Source organism: Aplidium turbinatum, chromosome 3 (assembly GCF_918807975.1).
Source record: "Aplidium turbinatum chromosome 3, kaAplTurb1.1, whole genome shotgun sequence".
NCBI lineage: Eukaryota > Metazoa > Chordata > Ascidiacea > Aplousobranchia > Polyclinidae > Aplidium > Aplidium turbinatum.
In genome coordinates, this window is record NC_137474.1 from 9579083 (window position 1) to 9604022 (window position 24940).

At 38.1% G+C, this 24940-nt stretch overlaps 2 protein-coding genes across 2 annotated transcripts; both read right to left on the reverse strand.

The window, feature by feature from the left end:
• Positions 1–2023: 2023 nt before the first annotated feature.
• Positions 2024–12694, reverse strand: LOC145767042 (ras and EF-hand domain-containing protein-like). Its single transcript, XM_082578777.1, has 6 exons — positions 12455–12694; positions 10922–11033; positions 8044–8128; positions 7249–7368; positions 6520–6633; positions 2024–4855 (listed from the first exon to the last, which is right to left on the reverse strand). Exons 1-6 carry the CDS (start codon positions 12579–12581, stop codon positions 4784–4786), a joined length of 630 nt encoding a protein of 209 aa, XP_082434903.1. The 5' UTR covers positions 12582–12694; the 3' UTR covers positions 2024–4783.
• Positions 12695–17985: 5291 nt separating this feature from the next.
• LOC145766524 (uncharacterized) lies at positions 17986–22230 on the reverse strand. The gene has a single exon (XM_082578250.1). It carries the CDS (start codon positions 22228–22230, stop codon positions 17986–17988), a length of 4245 nt encoding a protein of 1414 aa, XP_082434376.1.
• Between the last annotated feature and the right edge of the window lie 2710 nt (positions 22231–24940).

Sequence of the window (24940 nt, forward strand, 5' to 3'; positions counted from 1 at the left end):
TGCCCTCAATTTTTCTGCAGATGGAGGGGCAGGGGGGCAATGGTGCCCTTTTAAAGTCATGTAAGCTACTGCACATTTTGCAATATAACAATTTCTGCTATTTGCTTTTAGCCTAATTATAATCTTTCATTTTTGCCTCAAAATAATATTTACGGTAAAAAATTTTGCCACACAGTACAGGCCTGAAAACTCGTTTTTTTTTCCGGCAGCCATCGTGGAGCTCCTTCTCGGCGGCCAAATCTGCGTGCTTGGAGGCCAAAACACAAAATAAGATTAACGATAGCACAAGTAAATAGAATTAAACTTGCAACAATGCTAAAATGATCACTTAGCGTTGTTGAAGGCTGGGCCTGGGCGACGTCCTACAATAGAATTGTTGCACCACGCAATAACTGCTTTATCGGGATTGTAATGCGGGACCATCTATAACGACACTTGCACGAGTGTCTCCAATGTGGCTGATTTTAAAGAAGTTCGCCACTCCCCTAGAATTCTGTTTAGCAACGAAAAATAACGTTCGACATGTGTTGACGATGACGGCAAGGTAATAAAATAAGTATTTCAATGATGTGAAGGACATTACTAAAAGAAGCATAGGCCTACTTTTTGCAAAATATGATCAAAAAATGTTTTCCCCTCAGATGTCAACTAACCTAGTTCTCCTTTTTAACAACGATTCAATGTCCGACAACATCGAATCGACATAAAATCGACAATATTGCCAGCCGATGTAAATTAGCACTTCGGATTAAGGCTTTGTTAAAATAAACGTCGGGAATTACAAACAAGACTTACAGCTCTGGTGATCGCAGATAGGTATATTCCATCAATTACAAATATTCCCGCACAATGCAACAGTGGCGATTATGACGCGCCGACCTAATTTTGCGTCACTCTTTGATACTACATATTTTCGACAGTTAATCCACGATCATTCTATTGCGAAATTAAATAATTGGCCAGAAGAGACCGGCGGCCAAACTTGGCCGATTGAGGAGGTAGCACCGGCGGTCATTCAAGCACTACTCAGCGACCATTGGCGGAAGGCTGCTTTAAGGCTTGACAGTAGTATAACGTAGCATGATGCCCTTCTTTGTATAACGGACACTAGTAGGCTATCATTACTCAATACATAGTGAGCTGATAAATTAGCATTGTCGCTATATCTTATTTTAATACTTGAAAAAAATTGGCCTTTTAGTAAACAAAAGTGCCCTTTTTTCGTAATCTTGCCCTCCCCCGTCAAAAATCGTTCCGGTGCCCCTGCTTATGCAGTCCTCGAAATTAGCGGCGGCACACGGCAATTGCCGTTGTAAATGCTGCCGCAAACGTCATAATGGCCATTCTGCCACGGCAATAAAAATACCGTCGCAAAATGAGCACTTAATTAGTACGGTATAGAAATTGTTTCACATTTCTTTCTGTGTTATTCACTCGCAGCAGGATTTTATTCAGCAGAAACATCGCACCAATATATCAGCTCGGACTATTTTACTTGGTGTGAACAGTGTTTTTTTAAGGTGTTTTGGGGGACCGATACGGTCCCCCAAATTTCTCCAGCGGTTTCCCAAAATGTGGACTTGCAACTACAGTAGCCTAATAAATAATTCGTTTAAGCAAATATGGCTATTTTTTGGTATTTAAATGAAACACTTGCGGTCTCTTAAAACTACTTAGCGGTCACCCAAACCAAACCTTAAAAAAAAACTGGGTGTGAACACTCACCACACAAACCCCAGATAAGTAACTTCTTCATTTTCATGTTAAATCAACGTATGACAATGTTGAATCGATTGACTGAATTGACGTTTGCGCGGCTAACGTTTATAAACTGACGCATATCCCAGCCATTTCTTATTGAATGCTATAGTAATTTAATCAAGCTTGTTATGATAACCTGCATTACGCTTTTATTATCAAGCCTAAATATTCCCCGCATGCTCAAAGTTACCTGTTAATTCAACTACCTGTATGCTTGCTTTACACCTAATCTACTGCAAAGGATTTGATTCACTAAAAACAATGCTTTTTTTTGAACGATTTCAACACATTGATAAGGTTTATGCTTTTACACAAACAAATAATAAAAATCCATACCGTACCCAAACGATAAAAGCATACAGTTTATACCAGTATTGCTATTAAATCTACTGTCAACAGCAATATCAACGTCTCATATACAACTACATAAAAAATTTCCAGGAAAGTTATTAGGAGCACAGACATCTACATTAGACAATCCAGTAGGTTTGTCAAGCTCTCTATATCGTCCAGACAACCAAGCACAAATTTGGCTATCTAAACCATAGCCGTACGCAGAGATGGGCAAGATCACCAGTATTGGTGATCTTGAAGATCAAGATCACCAGGAATAGGTGATCTTGAAGATCAAGATCAAGATCACCAAACTATGTGATCTTGAAGATCAAGATCAAGATCGTGATCTTGAAGATCAAGATCACTTTCAAGATCACTTTTTTTTGTACTTGAAAAAAAAAATGAAGTTTTGATCAATGATGTTGCAAAAAATAGTTACTATGAGCAACCTGGGTAAAGGTATATAGTTGGTATTGCTAACTTTTACTTTTAACTACTCGATCGCTGGCCTAAGAATTGTGATAAGTTAGTGACTGTTGCTATTAGGCCTTTCAACTGTTGACGTAGTTTGCGTAGAATCGCAACGTCACACCCAAGGCCGAGGGTTAATTACAGTAATTCTGAAAAAGTCGCAAAATTTGCCATTAGTTTTATACTTTTTATTTATAATAAATAAATAAAAATAAACTTTGAACTGCATCATTTTTTACCAAATTTTTGTCTGGTTCATGTGGGAGTTTTTATTCGTGTTACTACGTAGTTTTAACTTTCACTGTAATATGTCAATGTTTACTGCACCATTTACCCATCTGGCAACCTTGATACTGTTGTCTGCTATCAAAACAGTTCAGAGGTTTGCGCTCAGACAAACCGTTCCATACTCAGACCCAAAACAAGTCTTGTTGATTTGCTGCAATAAACCACTTTACAAGACCAAAGTCGGCTAGAGTCCAGATTTTGTAAGACCGCCATTCTAGACTTTTGAAACATCTAAAATTGGGTCAAAGAAAGCAAATATTTCTTTAATATTCTTATACGTCAACATAAAGTACAAGGAAGTTGACTTCTTTATTATGACCAACACAGAAAACTTTTTCAATTTTGAAATGGTAACACTGACCAGATTAGATGGAGACTTTAAATCGTCGTTTGTTGGACATATATCATATTAACAGTGGCTTTATGTTAGTAGTTGCTACTAATTACTTTTTACAGTACGAGTTCTAAAAAAATGCCTCTATCTACTAAGTAAACTTCAATTTTAAAGTGATCTTGATCTTATTATTCTTCAAGATCAAGATCACACAAAAAAAAGTGATCTTAGATCAAGATCAAGATCACCAAAAAAAAAGTGATCTTGAAGATCAAGATCACGCCCATCTCTGGCCGTACGAGACCAAACAATTTTTTTTGGGGGGGGGGGGCAGAACGTAAATTTGCCCAAATCTGCACGCTTTTATAGAAATTGCCCAAATATAATGTATGCGGTGCATGACAACAGTGAAAAACTAACATAACAAGATCACCAGCTAGCTAGAATTTTTTACCAAAGTAATCAAGATAGAACAACTGAATTCATCTTTGAAGATACGCATGCAGCTTGCCAACATTTTTTGCAACCAGAAAAAGCAGGTCAAGTTAATGCAAAACAACTGGATCTGTCTCCACAGAACAGAAGTCAAGATATTAATGAAAAAAAGTGGAGCTGCCATCTTTCACACAAGATCTTGCAAAGCAAATATTTTGCCAGCTTGCATGGCAAGTTTTGAGTTTGGAAAGCTTTGAAATAAATGAATATATTATGATTGGTTTGAGATTATATATTTCAGCAGTAGCATTTTAAATGTTGGTGAAATTAACATGACACAGTTGCATAAACAAACTAAATATATTTTTTTTTATTTTGGGGCGCAACTGCATCATTTTAATTTGGGTAGTTTTATAAAAGTAACCAAACAAAGCTAAGCAACACCACAACATTAACATTACGTTTAACAGGTATAACATTTTTTTGTTAAATGTTGTGGTATTGCTTATAGCTATATGCCCGTTTATGGTTAAAAAAGTAGTGTAACCTCTCCACCCGAATTGTTTTATAAAAGTATTCACCAGATTTATATAAATTCATATTTTGTAGTCGCCCAAATCAAGATGATGCATTTATGGATATTATAAAAAAAATTAAAGACTTTGTAAATTTTGATGCCGAGGCAACTGCATCATGCCAATTTGGGCAGTTTTATAAATAGACTATGATCAGATAATTTCTTTTTTTTTTTGCCCAAATCAACACGATGCATTTGTGAAAATTAATAAAATTAGCTAACTTATATAGCAAATTTTGCGTTTTGATTTGGGCAGTTTCACAAAAGTATTAGAGGCAAATAAGAGGCTGTACTTAGTTTGATAGGTAAAAGATATTAATTTATAGTTTTTCTTAATTCATGCAATTTTGTAGCTTTTCATACAGCAATTTTTGCCTTAATAATTGCAAGATTTTGCCCGAATTCGCGATGTTTTGAAACAACAGGGGTGCAGCTGCCCCCCCTGGCTCGTACGGCTATGATCTAAACAACATGCAAATCTACCTCACAGGTTCGATAGACTATCATGTTAAATTGAGAACATAGCTTAATTGCGTAGTTTTATTTTTTAACAATCCCAAGCGTTTTCTTTGCTTCTTGCATCAAGAACCTCCGCAGCAAGAACTGGCTTGGTTCTCTGCAGCTGGTGCTCCCCCGGTCAGTTGAATGGCAAGCTAAAATACATATTTTGTAAGAAAATAGGCCTAACTTAATTATTTTTGTTGTAGGCCAACACCAAGCTCCCCACTGGCTGCTCAGATGTACGGTTGTGTTGTGAAAAATGTGACTTATCGTCATGGGCTCTATCCAAGGGGGGTGAGGGGGATAATCACCCCCCCCCCACTAATTGGAATGGGGGGTGATCAATGCAAAATCATCCCCCCATTCATTTGGCTTTGAAAAGGTTTTGTGATATTTTATTGATTAAATTTTGAAAAATATATTTTCGCTTAGCACATTTTGAATATTTTATCAATATGAATATATATTTCATTTCAATGTGATTTTTTGGTTCGGCAACCCTGAACTACGAGCCAGGCGTTTACACTGTGTTTTAACTTAGTTTGCTTGGTAGCCACTTTAACAAGAAAAATTTCTGCCATTGCAAATTACTAGAATGACACCGCCAACCAATCAGAACATGTTATAAGAGGCTACCGTCTAATTGTGACCTTTCTCGTACTTAGCCAGAGAGTTAATCATTGTTTTGAACTTTATTTGGTAATTACAGAAGAAAAAAGAGCAATAGCAGTTGTGAGAATCGAACCCACGTCAATGAAATGACTACTTTCTAACCCTAACCCCTAAAAAGCCAACCAGTTGCCAACTTAGTCGGCAGCAGTGGCCGAGTGGTTAGCGCGTTGGGCTCGCAGTCGAGAGCCTGCATGTTCGACTCCACCCCCCGCACTTGCTGTTGTTTCTCTGGGAAAGAAACTTCACTATAAGTATAATTGCCTCTACCCAGTGATCGATTTCGAGTAATGGGTAGTACCAAATTTAAGTCATAAGTAGAGTAGACAACCGGAAACAGACATTGCAGTCGGCTGCAGCGTGGGTCAGGTGTACGTCGGAAGGGGTACACCGATGCATGGCGCTCAAGTCCGCTTTCTCGCAATGCAGGGTAAAAATATTAAAAACAAATAAACAAACAAACAGCTGATAGAAAATCCAGCTCTTGATTTGCTTTGTATCATCTTCTTTTCGCTCTTTTTCAAGTCACGGAAAACGTAGTTTATGATTGGTTCGAGTTTTCATTTGCAGTGCCAGAATTATTTCTTGTTAAGTGACTACAAGTTTGCTTACCCAAAAATGCCTTTTCCGAAACATACTTTGCGAAACGACTTGGAAACCCTATGCTTCGATCAGAAAGAAGCTGATGCTGCAATGGGGGGTCTGGGGGACGCAGCCCCCCAGAAGTTGAAATGACTATGACGATTTGAGCCCACTGTCCAAACATCACCCTCCCGAATTCTAAAAGTGGATAGAGCCCCTGCTTATCGTAGTTTTGATTGATAAAAATAATTTAAAGTTGAATTTTTACTTTGTTTTGTAAGACTAATTATGAGTTACCACATCATAAATTGGCAATTGCGTAGGTGATAGGTGGAAAAGAAATACCCCCGTTGTCGTTGATATAACCACTAGCGTTGACAGGGAGTACTTTTGGACCCAAAATGATTTTAGGGATCCTTAATGTAGCCTACAGACAGAGTTGGCTATATTCCAACACATGCTCCTGTAATAGGCTATCATCAAGACAATCATGAAAAGTTTTATCATTAAAGGCTTAATTGCAAAGTGTCTCTTGAAATTTGAACACTACCACAATATGCCTAACCTGTTTCTTTTCGTCTTCTTCAGCTTTCAACAACATTTTGGCAAGTTCAAATACACACTCGTTGATGTTTGTGCCTAATTTCGCACTTGTTTCCATAAACTTAGATTTTGTCTCCTGCAAAACATAAATACCTTAATGATTGAAAAATTCCTGGTTTTACCACAAACAACCTCAGAACCGTACATCAAAGAAGAAGCAGTTTTGGCCAAGCAAATATTGTTCATGTGAGATGAAGTCATGGTGTATGATTTTCGAAATGTATTTCACCTATCCGCTGCAAGACCTGAGTGCATAAATACCTGGTCTTGCGAAGCACAGGTCATGCAACTCTCCTCCACAAGACGGTGCGCTAAAGCAATACACTTCAAGTTGAACTTTTCATTTCGTGGCACCTCACTAGTGGACTTAACAATCGGAAACTTTACCCTGTCAACCTCTGTGACTGGGTTCTCGGCAGTGGTTCAGAGCAACTACAAGCGCACTACGCTACCTATTTAAATGGCTATTTCGATATGTATATTAGGGCAATTTCAATGAAATCACGCAGATTTGAGCAAATTTTTGTTCTGGCCCTCTAAAATAGGCTACAACTTTGTAGCCTACGTGAAAACTGTAACTGCGTAGTGTACCGTTAACTTTTGTTATCAAACTTAGTCAAACCTTAAAACTTAAACTTGAAGTCAAGGAAACTTGATCAAGTAAATCTAGGTCTTTATAAGTTATTATTACCGCGGCAAGCTTTTTGCCTTGTTCCGTGGTAACACATTTTTTTCCATACTTTGCGCTGGTTTCGCGCATGTCAAGCTTGTTCGCGCAGAGCATTATAGGCAAATTTCTTCCAGCACCGTCCTAAATAAAATAAAACGTATTATAATAGCAGTTTAAGGTGATTGAAAACGCATGTATGGTTGCGCAAAATAGCATGAAAGCAAAATGCAACACCCTGCTAATAGTGGTTATGTAGATTTGACGTTGCGTTGCATGCATCCAACGAGGTTTATTGCTGTCATTTTTGCAGTGACAACTTTGGTTTGACCCGTTTAACTACAGCCATTGTACCGCATTGTTTTCCAGAATGTAGCCAGAAAAAGTTCATGGTTTTGCACAGTTGTAAAAAGGCGACACCACGAGCTAGGATAGTTTATTTGATTTCTCAATTTTTGTTTTTCTGAGGTTTTTGCTGAATAATGTCACAGTTTTAGCAGAAATGCTTTAAATTGAGACCCACCACCAATTAAAGCCAGGTAGATGGTAAGCGACTAGTATGATTATCAATTCATAATGAAAGAGATACGAAGGCTAAATGCTGGTTTACTGTAGTCGCTGTTTTGTTAGAAATTGATATATTCAGCAAACTAGTTACATTATAGCAATTTTTATCTGTAGTATAATCGGTTTTTTTTGCAAGTTGTTCAATTTTTCTACTCCAAAAGTTAAGCTATTAACAAAACTGAACAGTGAGCCGTAGGCATTCAATCTAAAATAGATGCTACCAGTCCAGATGCAGAAGTCAGTGCGTCCTACCTCAACGGCAGACATCCACTCTCTCACGTTCACAAAAGAATTTTCGTACGTGCAGTCATATAGAAGCAACACACCGTCTGCCCTCCTGCAAAATTAAATTATACGAAACATTTTCAACTAACATACATGCGAAGTGCCCTTCGGTACAGTGCCACAAAATACTTTCTCTTTCACAGAGATGGGCAAGATCACCAGTATTGGTGATCTTGATCTTCAAGATCACCAAGAATAGGTGATCTTGAAGATCAAGATCACCAAACTATGTGAACTTGAAGATCAAGATCAAGGTCGTGATCTTGAAGATCAAGATCACTTTCAAGATCACTTTTTGTGTACCGGTACTTGAAAAAAAATGAAGTTTTTGATCAATGATGTTGCAAAAAATAATTACTATAAGCAACCTGGGTAAAGGCATATAGTTGGTATTGCTAACTTTTACTTTTAACTACTCGATCACTGGCCTAAGAATTGTAATAAGTTAGTGACTGTTGCTATTATGCCTATCAATTGCTGACGTAGTTTGGGTAGAACCGCAACATCACACCCAAGGCCGAGGTTAATTACAATAGTACGGTACTGAAAAAGTCGCAAAATTTGCGATTAGTTTTATACTTTTTATTTATAATAAATAAAAATAAACTTTGAACTGCATCATTTTTTACCAAAATTTTGTCTGGTTCATGTGGGAGTTTTTATTCGTGTTACTAAGTAGTTTTAAGTTTCACTGCATTATGTCGATGTTTATTGCACTATTAACCCATCTGGCAACCTTGATAGTGTTGTCTGTTTTCAAAAACGTTCAGAGGTTTGCGGTCAGACAAACCACTCCATACTCAGACCTTAAACATGTCTTGGTCTGGTTGATTTGGTGCAATAAACCACTTTACATGACCAAAGTCGGCTAGAGTCCAGATTTTTTAACACCGCCATTCTAGACTTTTGAAACATCTAAAATTGAGTCAAAGAAAGCAAACATTTCTTTAAAATCCACACATGGAACTTGTGAACAAAGTTAAATCATTTTTTATTATACGTCAACATAAAGTACAGTACACGGAAGTTGACTTCTTTATTATGACCAACACAGAAAAATGTTTCAATTTTGAAATGGCAACGCTGACCAGATAAGATGGTGACTTTAAATCGTTTTTTGTGGGACACATATTATATTAACAGTGGCTTAATGTTAGTAGTTGCCACTAACTACTTTGTACAGTAGGAGTTCTAAAAAAATGCCTCTATCTAGTAAGTAAACTTCAATTTTAAAGTGATCTTGATCTTATTGTTTTTCAAGACCAAAATCACACAAAAAAAAGTGATCTTAGATCAAGATCAAGATCACCAAAAAAAAAGTGATCTTCAAGATCAACATCACGATCTTGATCTTCAAGATCACTTGTGATCTTCAAGATTAAGATCACGCCCATCTCTGCTCTTTCATCATTTTCATAAACGACGCCTTGCGTATCGTGACAGGATGCCTGCGACCTACTCCATCGGAAAATCTCCCTGTCCTTGCAGGCATCCAACCAGCTGAACTTCGTCGCGAAGAAGCCATCCTGTCTCTTTCTCGTCGCGCTACGAACCCCAACCACTTGCTCTATTCAAGTCTCTATGAGTCTGTGAACGAGAAACCTCGGCGACTGAAATCGAGACACCCATTTGTACGTGCCGCACAACTCCTGATGAAAACTGTTGAAGACCAATCCATCAGTGCGGCTACCTGGGCGGACCACCAATGGAGCTCGGAGTGGAAGAAGAACTCCTCAAGACTCCAAAGTTTCATCTCCGACACCAGCCACCACCCAACCGGAATGCATTTGCTAAGGAAGGCCTGGGTGCGGCTCAACCGCTTGCGTACTGGCGTTGGACTATTCCGCTTTAACATGCACAAATGGGGGATGGCTCCATCCGCGATCTGTGAGTGTGGCATGGAGGAACAAACCGTAGACCACACCATCTGTAACTGCGCCATCTACCATGCGCCAAATGGTGTGCGTGGTCTTCGCGAATTGGAAGACGAATTAATTCAATGGCTGCTCGACACCTGCCCAAACATCTAGACCGAGTTGCCGCCACTGCTCAAGGGTGGTAAAAGGCAGAGCCCCTCGACCCCTGGAGTGGCGAAGAAGGTTCCAACGAAGAAGAAGATGAACGTTGCAACTACTGCTAGAAACGATAATTTTCCTGATGAACGTCCAAGCTTTTCAGTATTCACACATAGGAAATATAGCAAATATTTGCAGCAATTTTATTTCTTTAGCCACGTGTTTAGCAGTAAGCTTAGGCTACATTTAAGCCTAAGTAAATTAAATTTTTTATAGATCTATGTTTATACCAAATATTATTAACGATATAGAAAGAGCGCTCAATAGCAAGAAAAAATCCGCGTGTTCAAGCATATGTACAGTAGGTTTGCCACTCTACTAATATCTTCATCTTGTTTCACCCTTTACCAGACCCTCAGAATATTTTTAGGCAAATACAATATCCTTCTGTTTGAATAAGAACCTTTTGAGAACCCACCAACAAAAAGACAGGTTCTTAAGTTTTTTAGGAAAGCAACAATTAGGCTACACTTGCCTTAAATTGAAATATGTATAGATTATATATTGCTTTGAATACGGTACAGCAGTTATCAGTTATATTTACTAAAAACTTTACTAGACTGTTTCACACTTATATTGGGAATTGGGATCAACAGAAGATTCTTATTCAAATAGATTCAAATTCTACTTGAAGAAGTAGTAACTGTACTAGATGTAATTCACTTTCCTTTCTTTTTTTGCTTGGCATTGAGCACTTTTTTGTACGTGGTAATCTACTGGTATTAACAATATTTACTGCATTCAATATTATAAACTTTGAATATAAGAACCTGAAATAAGAGCGGGCTATACTTCGGAATCTTTCCTGTCCAGCTGTGTCCCATATCTGTAGTGTCACTGGTTTTTCGTTTATGGTTACTGTCTTGGTATGAGAATCTACACCTATAATTGAACAATATTTAAAACTAAGTTTTTTCTCTTTTGTATCAAAAATTTGATTAGTCTGCACGCTCTAGGCCTGCGCAGTGAAACACACAATCTTCAAACTGTTGGCTGTTAGGCCTACATGAGTTTGTAAGTTAAATATTGTCTAACAACTTCAAGTCTTCTGAATCTATAGTAGAAACTGTAAATTCAAAAAGTGTCACACAATCCAGGATGTTGACTTTGCATCTCAAGATGAATCTGGTGAGTTGGTGTGTCCATAGGCCTACTTTAATAACTTGACCGTTAAGACCGTTAAAAAATGACAAGGCGTCAGCCTGAAACAAAGTGACATCCAAAGCACATCGTCCAATTACAGTAAAGTGTGCAATGCAAAATAGTTTTAAAATGAAAATGGTCATATCAACATATTTATAATCCAAAACTTCAATAATAGGAAAATAGCATAGGCTAGGTAATCTATGCTCAGTGTCGAATTATGGGTATTGGGTGCCTAAACCTTTAATCACTTATGGGCGCATTTTTACGTGCGAAAAAATATCACCTTTAATGCCAACCACTGAATATTTTATTGAGTTGAAAATGAATTTGAGTTAAAAATACATAGTGATGTAATCTGACGTCCCATGGCGTCATGCCTAAAAGGGCCAAAAAGTCAAAGATTAAAAAACTTCAAATAACAAGTCACTTACAAGACTATGAGACTTTTGCCACCTTTCTTGCTTTTGCATTTGCAAAGTCATGAATAATATTGACCAATAGGCTACTTAACCTTTTCCATGAGTAACTTTCCTATTTATGGAGGGCCGTTTTTTCGTGAGCCTAAAGCTCCAGCTTGTTCAGCTTTATGGATAATCTGGTAGCCTACTGCCTATGCCTGCCGCTACAGGCCGGGTGGTAAAAATAATGTAGGTTAACCAGGAGTCGTTAATGTTTTTTGCACTGCGGGCTGGTTTGCATTGCAGTAGACTTTATATCCATCATAGCCTATTTTATCAAAGTGTCCCAAATTATTAAAGCAAAACATAAAGTAACTAACTTTAATTATACACCTCTTTAATGCAACTTTGTGCAGAATTACTGTAAAGGGGTAATTCATTATTCTTTGGTACCCAAATATCAAATGTCTTGCAGACCTGTGCCGGGAGTCGCCGACCCTTGAAGTCAGCTTTAAGGGCCGTGTCCATACCTAATAAATATGATCACTAAACGTAAACTAGCTGGGATTTTCTTTCCGAAATAAAAGCAAGTTCTCTGCGGGATAAAGCTATAATATCATGATCACTGGAGAAATACCTACACCGTAAAAAGATGTTCATTCGAGCGTTGTAAAAATTACGCCTTTCATAATGGACGATTAGGGCCTACCTCAAGCGTTGAGTAAGCAAACTTTTCGTATGAGTCGATGTGAGTCTTACCTAAGGTGGCGGTCATACTGGACTTGAATTCGTTTTTGCACAATCTCATCAGCAAACTTGTCTTTCCAACTCCAGAGTCTCCAACCAGTATAACTTTGTATAAAAGGTCTATTCCGTTTTCTTCCATTTTATAGTTTTTTTATGATTATTATAACCTTTCATTCATGACGACTCGGTTGCTGTAAATTGTGACTTATAAAATACAAACAGTTAGGCTAATAAGACTACCGCAATGTAGAATCTGAACTAAACAACAAAAGATTAAAAAAAAAAGATTAACAAACAGGGTAGGCTACTTGTGACAGCATTCAACTTAAATTCAATTGCCTTGCGTTAAATAAAAATAATAGAATAGTGGCCTACTGCATTTGCACGATTTGTTTGACATGAGTGATGTGCGTATTTTTCATGAAGATAGATATAGCCTAACGTGTAAATTGAGTAACTTCAATACTGTGGGGTTCATTCCCTATACTAAACAGAGTAGGCTACATCTTCTTTTTGAATAGTTTGAGTGAAAAATGCTAAATTGTCTTCAAAAAATGCAACCATTTGGCTCCTTTCAATAAGCTATCTTTTGTCTAGTCAAGCGCAGGCTATGTAGTAGCTTACTTATGCCTTGCACCTTTGCATGTTTTAATGCAAAGAAAGAAAATTAAAGTCGTCTTAAATTTGTTAGCGGTATTCTTTATCACATCTTTGTCTTGAAACCGGCTCAAAAGGTTAGCACGAGAGCAATTTTGGAAAAAAGCTTTTCAAAATTGTACGCAATAGTTCATCGTTTACCCGTAGCGTGGTACTTAGCACTTGAAAAAGACAAATTCACAGTAAGAAAATCTTTTCCAATTGCGGCTTGCGCATCAGAAATTTCCTATAGTTTGTTCCGGTCCCTTAAATTCTCATCACAGCGAATCCAACTTTAACTGCCTGAAACTCAAGGAATGTAGGCTACTGATTTCAGTCAAATATAACACAATTTTGTTCACGTACGGCAAACACCTGTTATTATTGAACCACACGCCAAGATTCAATAATATTGTAATTTTAAAACAAACATCATCGAACGGTTTGGATTAGCTTGAAGCAAACGTCATCAGGAATCCCAACAGCCAAGCAGATAAATTACATTATAAATACAATACCAGCAATAAATGGCTTTTAACCAAGTCTCCTCGAAGTCGAGTTGCAATCGATTTGTAAAGTATGTGAAAAATGAAAGTGTGTTTGTTTGTTTGTTTTATTATCTTTATCCTGCATTGCGGGAAAGCGGACTTGAGCGCTATGCATCGGTGTACGCCTTCCGACGTACACCTGACCCACGCTGCAGCCGACTGCAATGTCTGTTTCTGGTTGTCTATTCTACTTATGACTTAAATTTGGTACTACCCATTACTCGAAATCGATCACTGGGTAGAGGCAATTATACTTATAGTGAAGTTTCTTGCCCAGAGAAACAACAGCAAGTGCGGGTGGCTGGAGTCGAACATGCAGGCTCTCGACAGCGAGAGCAAAAGTTAAAGTGAAGTTTTAGTAACGAAAATTAAGAGAAAAAAATATGGTGTCTCAAAGTCCGAGTCCCAAATGCATCACAGATTCACAGGGATTTCTCATTTTTGAGCACAATGGGATTCACATTTACTGACTCGTCTTTTGAAGACACATGTGAGTGAGTTTTGTTAAAGTGAAATTGAAAATGCAATATGAAAAGATAAATGTACATACTCGAACTTGGTAAACTACCAGTAAACTGCTCTCCATTCAGCGGCACCTAGTGGATGGATTAGCTCACAGATAGCAACACTGCAACAACAAGAAGAAAATGTCACCCTGCCAATCTCGGTAACCAGCCCAGCGTCAATGGTTAAAACCCGCTACAAGTGCGCGAATCTTTCATGAATAACCTATCACAGTTTTTGCCAGAATAAAGATTTAAACCAACCAACTACCACATTGAAGCTGGTGACGCAAATTAGTCTTCATCCGCTTTTTTAACGGTTGACTGTGAGCTTAGTGTCCATCCGCATGATCCACGGTATGGAGCTTGAGACAGCTTGTTTTGAACTGCACTTGTTTGACCTTTTACTTTTACTCACCATGGGCCAGGTGCTAATCTGGAATTTGTTTGTTCCGGCCTGCGCAGTTCCAGACTCTAGCTTAGAGACAATTAAAGCACGGAAACATTCTTACCACATTGTAACAGCAGTCTAACTAAGATAGGGCACTCCAACTAGCCTACCACGTTTCTGCTTAAGAAACATGATTCACTAAACATTCTTGGTGGTAACCATTGGCAATGTTCTTGAATTACCGCTGCCTATTCTTTCCATGAATGTTTTTGGCAAAAACTCACGGAAATACAGTTAAAATATAAACGCGTTTCACAAGTAAAGTGAAACGAATAACCAAGCTGAGAAACTTCAGCCATTGTTATTAGCCTATAGTCTTGTGACTCTTGTCGTTGCCTCGCATTTTCCGAACTAGCAAAATTTCAGTGCTCTGCATAGCATGCTTGTGTGAAAAGCAATGAAGCGAATAACTGGATGGCTTTACGGGGATTCAACTTTCTATGTCTAAAAGACTAAAAGTTGATCCTCTTTACAAGATCAAGCGTTAACTATACGGTCCTCTAACAGTCCTACTATTGAAGAAACCGGCTGAGAAAAGTTTTGAAGGTTGTAAAGTATATTTTGAACGTTATCGAGCGTTAAAAGAAAGTAAAAATAGGCTTTGGAGTTTGGTGTGTTATCAAGTTTAGTTATTTAACGACTTACAGCAAGTTGTGTTAGAAAAACAAAAGAAATTTCCCTGTACAAACAAATTCGACGGTGACGAGAAACTTTTTGTCTATCACTTTCTTGAAATGTAAAGGCATGCATGTAGTTAAATAACATGATATGCGTTCTTCTGGTGCAAACTAAGCTGAACTATCACAAGATGTATATGTATAAGGTGATAATCTGCTTTTATTCCGACGTTTCGAACGTCGGATTAAAACTACAGCAAAACAAAATTTTTAACTTTTTTTTCCTCATGCAATCAATAACAACATTTTTTTTTGCTTTTTCTAAAGTACTTTTTACTGTCAAGATTCTTGCACTTTTATTAGATCAATTGAAATCGACTCAATCATCCGTCAATCCTTCTTCTGCCTTCAGTTTTAAATGAGCAAAGCACATAATCATATAACTGAAGCACATAGATTGATATTTTTCTACTACTGTTCAACCACTTCAACAGACAAGTGGACAACTTTGTCCTACCCGTGCTATGTTCTTTCAAACTGATGACAATGTCAACAAATGACTATGATACCCGGACATAAAGTTACTCACTTAGAAAATCTGTAAGCAGACAAAAAATCAACCTTATTCGACGTTTCTTGAATGCAAGAGCGAAAGGTGTTTTTGAAGTTAATTCGGGTTGAACTGAAATCTTTATGAATGTAATTTGTACCTTTCCTTGCTGTTGTCACTAAATCGAAAAAAAACATAAGCCTGATTGGTAGCCTATGTAGTACGGTAGGCTACTTTATGTTGAAAATGTATAGGCTATCCGCTCAATCTTTCTTCCAATGATAACAATCCATGGCGGATTGGCGGCACAATTTTCTGATGGTGTGCGACGTGCGTTATGTTAACAAAGGCCCTTGTAAGCAAAACAGTGGAACATATGCACATTGCACACTCAGGCTTCATGCGTATGTGTGCGGCACTGTGTAAGTATTGTTTATTTATATACTTAGGCATGGGCTCCGTTAGAGGGGGGGCCGCGGGGGTAATTACCCCCCCACCAATTGGAGTGGGGGGTAACTAATACAAAATTACCCCCCCACTAATGTAGAGATAAAAAGTTAATTTTTATATTTTTTCTACTTCTGTGTTTTATTTTCATTTTATGTTGTTGCACAACTTTTTAGTTGTTTGCTTGGAAACTCCGACTCGCAAGACAACGCAAATATGCAATAGAGACTTGCATAATGCTATGGGAATTGTTCAGGAGCTAAGTAGTTTGCAAAATCAGTCTGGCAAGTTCAAAATCTCCCTGCAGGAGGAATCCCACCATGGCTTGCACACTTTGTGCCAAACAAGATGGCTGACGATGTACCGGCTATGTACGATGTACCGGCAGTGTTGTCAAACTACGAAGCCTTGCTAAACACACTTCAAAATTTCAACAATGCGAAATCATTAGGCCTTTATTCCCAATTATTGCAAGGCAACACATAGGCTACTTTGCATTGCAGTTTTGCCAAGTTTTATTCAAGCCACTTGAAAAGATAACTGGCCTGTTGCAGATCAAGTCTTAGCCTATAGCTACCATCAGCGACATGATGGAGCTGGTTGAAAACTCAAAAGTTAATTACCAGAGTCTTAGAAATGAAGAACAATTTATGCAGTTATACAAGGAATTTCAGCAGCAAGTAGATAGCTTAGGCTTAGCTAAAGTCCAAATTTCAAGAAAGCGCTGTGAGCAAAGTGCTTCCCATGACCTCGCTTCTCATTACAGAAGGCAGTTCTGTGCATCTATTGACAGCATAGTGCAAGGCCTCACCAAATGCTTGAAGTTTTAGTATCTGGCACAGTCAACGACAGTGTTGTTACAGCGTTGGAACGATATGGCTTCGATGTGAAAATTTTGGGCCAAGATTTAAGCCACTTCCATCAGAAATTTGGGCCGATCAAGTATGTGTGCGATGTTCGAAACAAGTTAATGGGACTTAGGCCTATTATTGTCAAAGAGTTTTATGCCAGTGTGGAAAAACTTGTAAAATTGCTATTGGTCAATGGCCCTTCTTCTGCAGAAGCTGAAAGATCGTTTAGCTCGCTACGCCGCTTAAAACATGGCTCCGAAGCACAATGACTGCTTCAAGACTCAATTTCATTGCCATTGTAACGTCCGCTTTGTCTATTTGATTGCTACGTTACAGTGACGTATTTTGTTTGTCGTTGACCTTTGCTCTATTGAACTGCCTGGTCAGTTTCTTCTGTCTAGATTGCTTCCAACAACACGACACATGAATTTGAATTGGTTTTCACGTGTTCTTTTAATGTGCATTTTTAGACAATCTTTTAAACACAGGTAACTTTGAGATTTCTTAATTTGCGACCGTCCAGAGAAAAGCAATTTTGTATAATGAAACAAATCGATTTACAGTACAATTTACGAATTCCCTTTCTCAAGGATTGACAATTATTGAAAAACGAATAGGTCATAATGGTTGTATAATTCAATGAAAACTGACGTTGTATCGTCGACTAATAAGTTACTGATTTAACGAAAACAGACCACAGGTGCCAAACGCATATGCGAAAGAGGCCAAACAATATAAAAGAGAAACAAAAACAGGTGGCTTTTTTAGTACAGTGGTCGGCAAAAGAGAAAAAATCCAAATATTAACAAACGAGTCACAAATGAACGCAGAGGGCTTAACTTAAGAAAATTGGCAGTAACATTCCCTCCCCTTTAAGGCCTCGTACATTTGTTCAAATACACAGGTATAAACAACATGAGAAAACAAAATCAGCACAAATTTACATTGGTTTTGCAGGAACGATCAAGCATAACTTTTGAATTGGTCTGACAATCAAGGACTGTTTAGTTTGAACGCTAACGCTACGGACAATGCCATTTTTGTCGGGAAACGTTTGAATTACGCGACCCATGAGCCAATTGTTTCGGGGTGTGTTATCTGCGATTAAAACTATGTCCCCCACAGTCAGATTAGGAGATTTTTTGGTCCACCTTTGTTTTTGCTGGAGCAAAGGTAAGTACTCTTTTACCCACCGTGTCCAAAAGACGTCGGCCATGTATTGGACTTGTCTCCAGCGTTTTCGAGAGTAAAGCTCTTTTTTGTTTGTGAATGAGCCTGGAGGAAGGTTTATTTGCTGTTTTAGAAGAAGCAAATGGTTCGGTGTGAGAGCCTCCATGTCATTAGGATCGTCTGACGATTTTGTAAGTGGACGACTGTTAATAATGTTTTCTACTTCACACATGAAGGTAGTCAGCGTTTCATCTGTTAAAGTTTGGCCTTTACAGATAGCTGATAAGATTTTCCTAATGGATCTGATTTGTCTTTCCCACACACCTCCATGATGGGATGCACTTGGAGAGTTAAAGATCCACTTGATGCTTTTCTGTGTTAAAGCATCTTCGATTTGACTGTTGTTCCATGATTTGATGGCTTCTCTCATTTCTCGTTCACCACCAACAAAGTTTGAACCATTGTCAGATCTAATTTCTTCTACTTGCCCTCTTCTTGCGATGAATCGTCGTAGAGCGAGTATAAAAGATGAAGTGTCAAGAGAGTTTGCGATTTCAATGTGTACGGCTCTTATTACAAGGCAAGTAAAAATGACACCGTATCTTTTATGTTCTGTTCTACCCTTTTTAATAATAAATGGGCCAAAATAGTCTACACCAACATAGGTGAATGGAGGTTTGTCTGGTGTCAATCTGTTTTTAGGAAGATCAGCCATTTTTTGTGTGCTGAGTTTTCCGCTTCTTTTGCGGCAATCAACACATTTGGATAAAACCTTGCGGACTGCTGAATTGGCTTTTATAATCCATAGATTTTCGCGCAGGGCAGACAGGACGTGTTCCCTGCCACTGTGACCAAATGTGTCGTGCATTTCTTGAATGATGAGAGGAACTATTTGGGAGCGATTTGGAAGGATAATTTGATGTTTTGCATCGTGTTTGAGAGGTGCAGCTTTGATGCGGCCACCAATTCTTAGTAAATTGTTTTCTAAGAAAGGGTCGAATTTTATTAAGCTACTGCAGTTGTTTAATGGCTTTTGTGCTTTCAGTTGGCTGATTTCGTTGGCAAAGTGTTTTGACTGAACAAAGGTAAAAATAAAGTCTTGTGCCTTTGTGAGCTCATCTGGAGACAAGCAAAGATTGTGTGCTGGGGCATTTTGTTTATTTGCAAGGTTAGTGAGTCTTAAAGTCAGAAATTTATGCTTACAACGGAAAAGCCAAGCAACGATTCTTTTCAGCTTGTACCAAGAAGAATACTTACCCAAAAGATCTTCCAGAAAGTGGGATTCGCTTTGGATTGCAAAACACGTTTGCTTTGGTTGTTTAATTTCTGGGTCATTGTCCACGACTTCGAGAAATTCTGGTTGCTTAGGCCATTGAGGATTGTGGTTTCCATAGAAATTCAGGGCCGTTTTTCCATGTATTCCAGGGACATCAGTAACGTTTTCGGCGTATTGATTCATGATCATGTCATCAACAGATCTTTTATAGTCCATGTAAAAATTAGCGTCCCTTTTAAACTTTCGTTTCAAGCAATTAATTCTTTGGAGAGCTTGAGATTTGTTAAAGGGTAATTTTAGGTCCGGATTTCGAACGGGCAAGTCGATTTGGTAGTGCGAGTCTTCCAAAAGTTTGATACTAGAGTTAACAGATTTCATGAATTGAGCTTGTTGGACAGATAATTCGGGTTTACAGTTAACAATTGAGTCAACAGCGTCAAAGCACATGTCGCACATTGGATGGGTAGAAGTTTTGGTAAAGAAATTTTTAGTTTTGCTTTGATCCTGTTTGTTGTTAGGACAATTCACTAGCCAACCAACGGCCGTTTTGATGGCATAATAGCCACCTTTTGCTTGTATTACTTCTTGCGGTTGGAGAACGTACGGATTGTCATTGCCGATAAGAAGTCCTACCTCTGCGTCAACATCGGGAATCGAGATGTTTGCAAATTCTGGAAAGTGTTTAGTGTCTTCTAGGGTAGGAATATCTGTATTTGAAACAGGAATTTGAAAAGTGGAGTAAAGAGAGCTTAGAGAAATGTATTTGTTTTCGTCAAAATCTGACATTTCGACATTTGTGACCACCTTTACCTTGTTACGTTTGCCAGTGTTGTTTAGCGTGATGGTACAAATATTAGTTTCTTGACAGTCGGCAATTTGCAACTTTTCTATCAAATCATTTGTTATGAAAGATGTTGTACTTCCACTGTCCAAAAACGCTTGTGTAGTGATAGTTTGATTACTTCCTTGCAGGCGAACCTTTACTGGGATTATGGGAAGCAGACTGCGAGAATTTGTTCGTGTGTTGACAAACCCATTGCGTATTGCTTGTGTAGGTTGATTGATATTAATTTTTTGAGTTGTGTCTTTAGGTGTGATATTTGTGGTGATTTGTGTTGCATCTGGGGGATGCAAGAGAGTAGTGTGGCGTTCAGTGCATCCTAGTTTTATGCAAGGGTCCTTCCTTTTACATTGATATGCCCAGTGACCAGCATTTAAACAGCACTTGCAGAGTTTGTTGTCGATTACAAATTTAAGCCTTTGGTCAATATTCATCATTCGAAATTGTTTGCATTGATTGAGAAAATGTTTATCTCTGCACAGATGGCATGTCCTTTCATGGTTCGACGATTTTATTTGCGTTGCAAAGGTTACGCTGCTCCTACGTTTGGAGTTGGAATCATCGAATTGTTTTTTAGTAGATTTTAGAATATCGCATGCCAAATTGGTCGTTTCTCTCGTTTTGCGCGAGACGTACCGTGAGAGATCTGAAAGGCTTATTTCTTGATTTCTTTCATGCAAAATTACGTCAACTTCGCGTAACCAGCTAGAATACCAGCCACTTGGCAAGCGTCTTATTATTTTTGTTATGGTATCCATGTTGTCCATTTTCTGTAAGTAATTCATGCCAGACAAAGTACATATGCAGGAAGTTAGTTCCGAAGAGAACTTGATTAGAGAATCCTTGTTAGAATTTTGAAGAGATGGGCCGTTTATGACGGAATCAACACATGCGCGAGCTATTTGAAATTTTTGACCGAAGGTTTGTTGTAGCAAAGCTCTTGCTTTTGTGTAACCTTCGTGGGGAAGCATGTATTGACACCCTTTTACCAAAGTGTGCGCAGAGCCTTTGGTGTATTGCAACAGATAAAAAAGTTTACGTTTAGGCTCTGTGAAATTACAATCAATTAACGTATCAAATGCGTCTATAAAACCACAGTATTCAGCAGAATTTCCATCAAAGATTGGGGGTTCTACAGACAACAGTGGGGACGGGTTGATAGTAATATTTGGAATTTGTTTCGAGTTTACTGATTGATTATTGTTTATTTGATTTAGTACAGGGGTCTGGGCATACGACGTACTCGGCTCATGTCTCACAAACGATTTATTTGTTACTGTTTGTGAAGGATTAATTTTGTTTGAAACGACAATAGATTCGTGAATGTTAGACCTGGCTTCTACGCCACTCAACGTTAATTGGGATAACATAGGATACACAGAATTATTGTTTACATTAGTTGCTAAATTCGATTGAAATTGTCCGTTTATATCAACATTGTCTTTAGACATTTTATAGCGCTCACCAGCATCTTCTTCCGATTCTTCCGAAAGTTGGGCAATTGTCTCTTGGAGCTCTGCCTTTAGTTTAGCTTCCTGGACTTGTTGCAGGAATTTTCTTTCTTGTTCTTCATGTAGCTGACTTTGTTTTAGGACCATTGTTTCAAATTCTGCCCTTGCTTTCGCTTGCTCTTGTTCCAACTCGCAGATCCTTTTTTGTGATTCCAATCGAGCTAATATTACCGCCTTCTTAATTTTAGCGCTCATTGTAGAGGAGCGGCTTTTGCTGGAAACTTTGCTGGTGCTGTCGCTTGGGTGCAGACTGCCATTTTCTGCTTGGTAGAGCATTTTTGATTGTGATCTTGTTGTCACCTTTGATGTTTGGGGTTCTGGATTTGTTGATTCTTCGGCATTTGATTTATCTGCCACGTCTGTCTCCTTTACAGAATTTGTTGCCATTTTCTTGACATTCAACTTCGCTCACTGTCAACAACGACGACTTTCTTGATTGAAATGTCTAAAAACTGAATGTAACGTCCGCTTTGTCTATTTGATTGCTACGTTACAGTGACGTATTTTGTTTGTCGTTGACCTTTGCTCTATTGAACTGCCTGGTCAGTTTCTTCTGTCTAGATTGCTTCCAACAACACGACACATGAATTTGAATTGGTTTTCACGTGTTCTTTTAATGTGCATTTTTAGACAATCTTTTAAACACAGGTAACTTTGAGATTTCTTAATTTGCGACCGTCCAGAGAAAAGCAATTTTGTATAATGAAACAAATCGATTTACAGTACAATTTACGAATTCCCTTTCTCAAGGATTGACAATTATTGAAAAACGAATAGGTCATAATGGTTGTATAATTCAATGAAAACTGACGTTGTATCGTCGACTAATAAGTTACTGATTTAACGAAAACAGACCACAGGTGCCAAACGCATATGCGAAAGAGGCCAAACAATATAAAAGAGAAACAAAAACAGGTGGCTTTTTTAGTACAGTGGTCGGCAAAAGAGAAAAAATCCAAATATTAACAAACGAGTCACAAATGAACGCAGAGGGCTTAACTTAAGAAAATTGGCAGTAACAGCCATGTAGGCCTACCATGCCCATTAAGTGTATTTGGATGAACTAAGTGCAGATGAAATCTGCAAAGAATTTTTTTTCAACAATGCAAAGATTTAAAGTCTTTGACGACTTCTGACTGTTCTGCTTAGAATGGAAGCAAAGTGCACACAGTGTGTTGGTTAAGTTGAGGTGTTCATTTATAATGTTATTTCTTTGTAGTTTTTGTGAGATTTTGCCACAAGGCATTACCTGGGTGTTATGACATTTTTGTTTAGTGTTATTTCTTATACGGCGCAGATGGTAGGCCTTCCTGTAGTATCGATCAAGATGTCTCCTTATTTTCAGTTCTTGTAAAAGTTAATGTATTTTAGCTTTTTTTTTTCTGAGTTGAATGTAGGCCTATAACCCTAGATGCTGAAACGTTTCATTTCAATGTGAATGTTATGGCACAGGTTGTCGTGCTGTAGTTTTATAGATTATAGCTTTGACCTTAACGCTTTTGGCCTTTTAAATCTAACCTTTTAGCGTCTGAAGTGCAAAATTTGGAGGACTTGAGTCAAGGAAGAATACAGAGAGGGATTTTGCGTACGTCCCCTCTTCCAGTCAAAATTGTCTCAAAACTTCAAAAAAATGTGACAAATGTTAAAAAGCTTTTGCTCGTGATTTCAGCTTCGTTGAAAGAATTTTTCGATTTTAAATTGTGCTGAAAGACAAAAATTTTGCGCCTTCGACGCGAAACATGCAGCCTAAGACGCTGTATAAGAAACTGAAGCTTTCAGTAATGCGAACGGGGTCTGGCGAGCGACTGTCCAGAAGTATATGTGATGCGATAATCCAATAAGCCCCGGTCGATGTCAAAACATCGTTCCCGCCCTTGCTTAAATTACCCCCCCACTCTCAGGAAGTGTTCGGAGCCCCTGTACTTAGGAGTAGGTCACTGCTACATTTAATCATTCATCATTGGTTTCTCTATTGGTCTGTGATTGGTTTCTAAACAAGTTGGCTATTTGTTGAAAGTTAGCTTCATACAAACTTATACTGCTGCTGTCGAGAAAGTATGCTACGGCAAACTACGACAAATCATCTGGTTTGATTGTAAAACAGTTAGATATTCGTAAGCAAAGTATCAAAAAACTGTCCAATAGAAATGTGAAATTTGAAGTAGGCTAAGCAGCTTGCAAATTAGCATCCCAAATAGCAAAATCCGTCATTTTTGCATTGATTGAACGTCTGCAGACATTGAATCAATATTAAAATGACAGATTTTGCTGTCTGAAAATGCTAGAAGTATCAAAGGACTGTCACTGGAACGATAAATTGCTAGAAAAACATCCCCGCTGGGTGGTATAAAAGATTTGCTCGAAAAGGATTTGAGTTGTAGTGTTAAAGATTTGAGTGGAGTTGTAAAAGATTTAATTCGAAAAAGTGCATCGGACTGAGAAAGTTTCTTGCAGAGCTTAATACTGGCAGTTTCGCATACTTGTAGACTGAGGCTTTGAATCACTGACGCAGGCCCGGTCACTGAGTTTGACAGAGTGAAGTTTCCGATTGTTGAAGTTTTGTCTGTAAATTTTATTCCATCCACTAGCTTCCTCTGAAAGGAGAGCTGTGCTTGAAATGCGTTGCTCAAGCGCACACTCGAGAATCGAACCAGTGCCGCTTGATCTTGAAGTTTCTTTGTAAAGATATTTTCCAGATATAAAATAAATATCATCAACACACAAATTTTTTGAACCTGTAATGGTTTTGTTTTCTCTTCGACAAAAATGAAAGAGGTCCCCTTTTACATTTTCCACTAGCTTATGGTTGAGACGACTTTCAGAATTATGAAACAAAATTATCAATAAAAAATACTGTTTTTAATTCATTGCACCTTTAAAACTATTAGTCAAGCTAATATTTGAATGCATACTTTTATGCTGCTACAAAGCATGGTTGCCAGGTGACCTAAAATTCGTACAAAAAAATGATAAATTGACCTAATTTTATATAGCCAACAGTGTCGGAGAACTATCAAGCATTCGGACATCTCTTTGTGTAAACGTTTGATTTTCTGTGATACCAGTGAAGTACTGGACCATAAATAAAATAGTTTGC

Coding starts and splice junctions, on each gene's coding strand:
- LOC145767042 (XM_082578777.1), bottom strand. CDS start 12,581: ATGGAAGAAAACGGAATAGACCTTTTATACAAAGTTATACTGGTTGGA. Junction 11,034..12,454: donor CAGTATGACCGCCACCTTAG/GTAAGACTCACA, acceptor GTTCAATTATAG/GTGTAGATTCTCATACCAAG. Junction 7,369..8,043: donor AGTGGATGTCTGCCGTTGAG/GTAGGACGCACT, acceptor TATTTTATTTAG/GACGGTGCTGGAAGAAATTT.
- LOC145766524 (XM_082578250.1), bottom strand. CDS start 22,230: ATGGCAACAAATTCTGTAAAGGAGACAGACGTGGCAGATAAATCAAAT.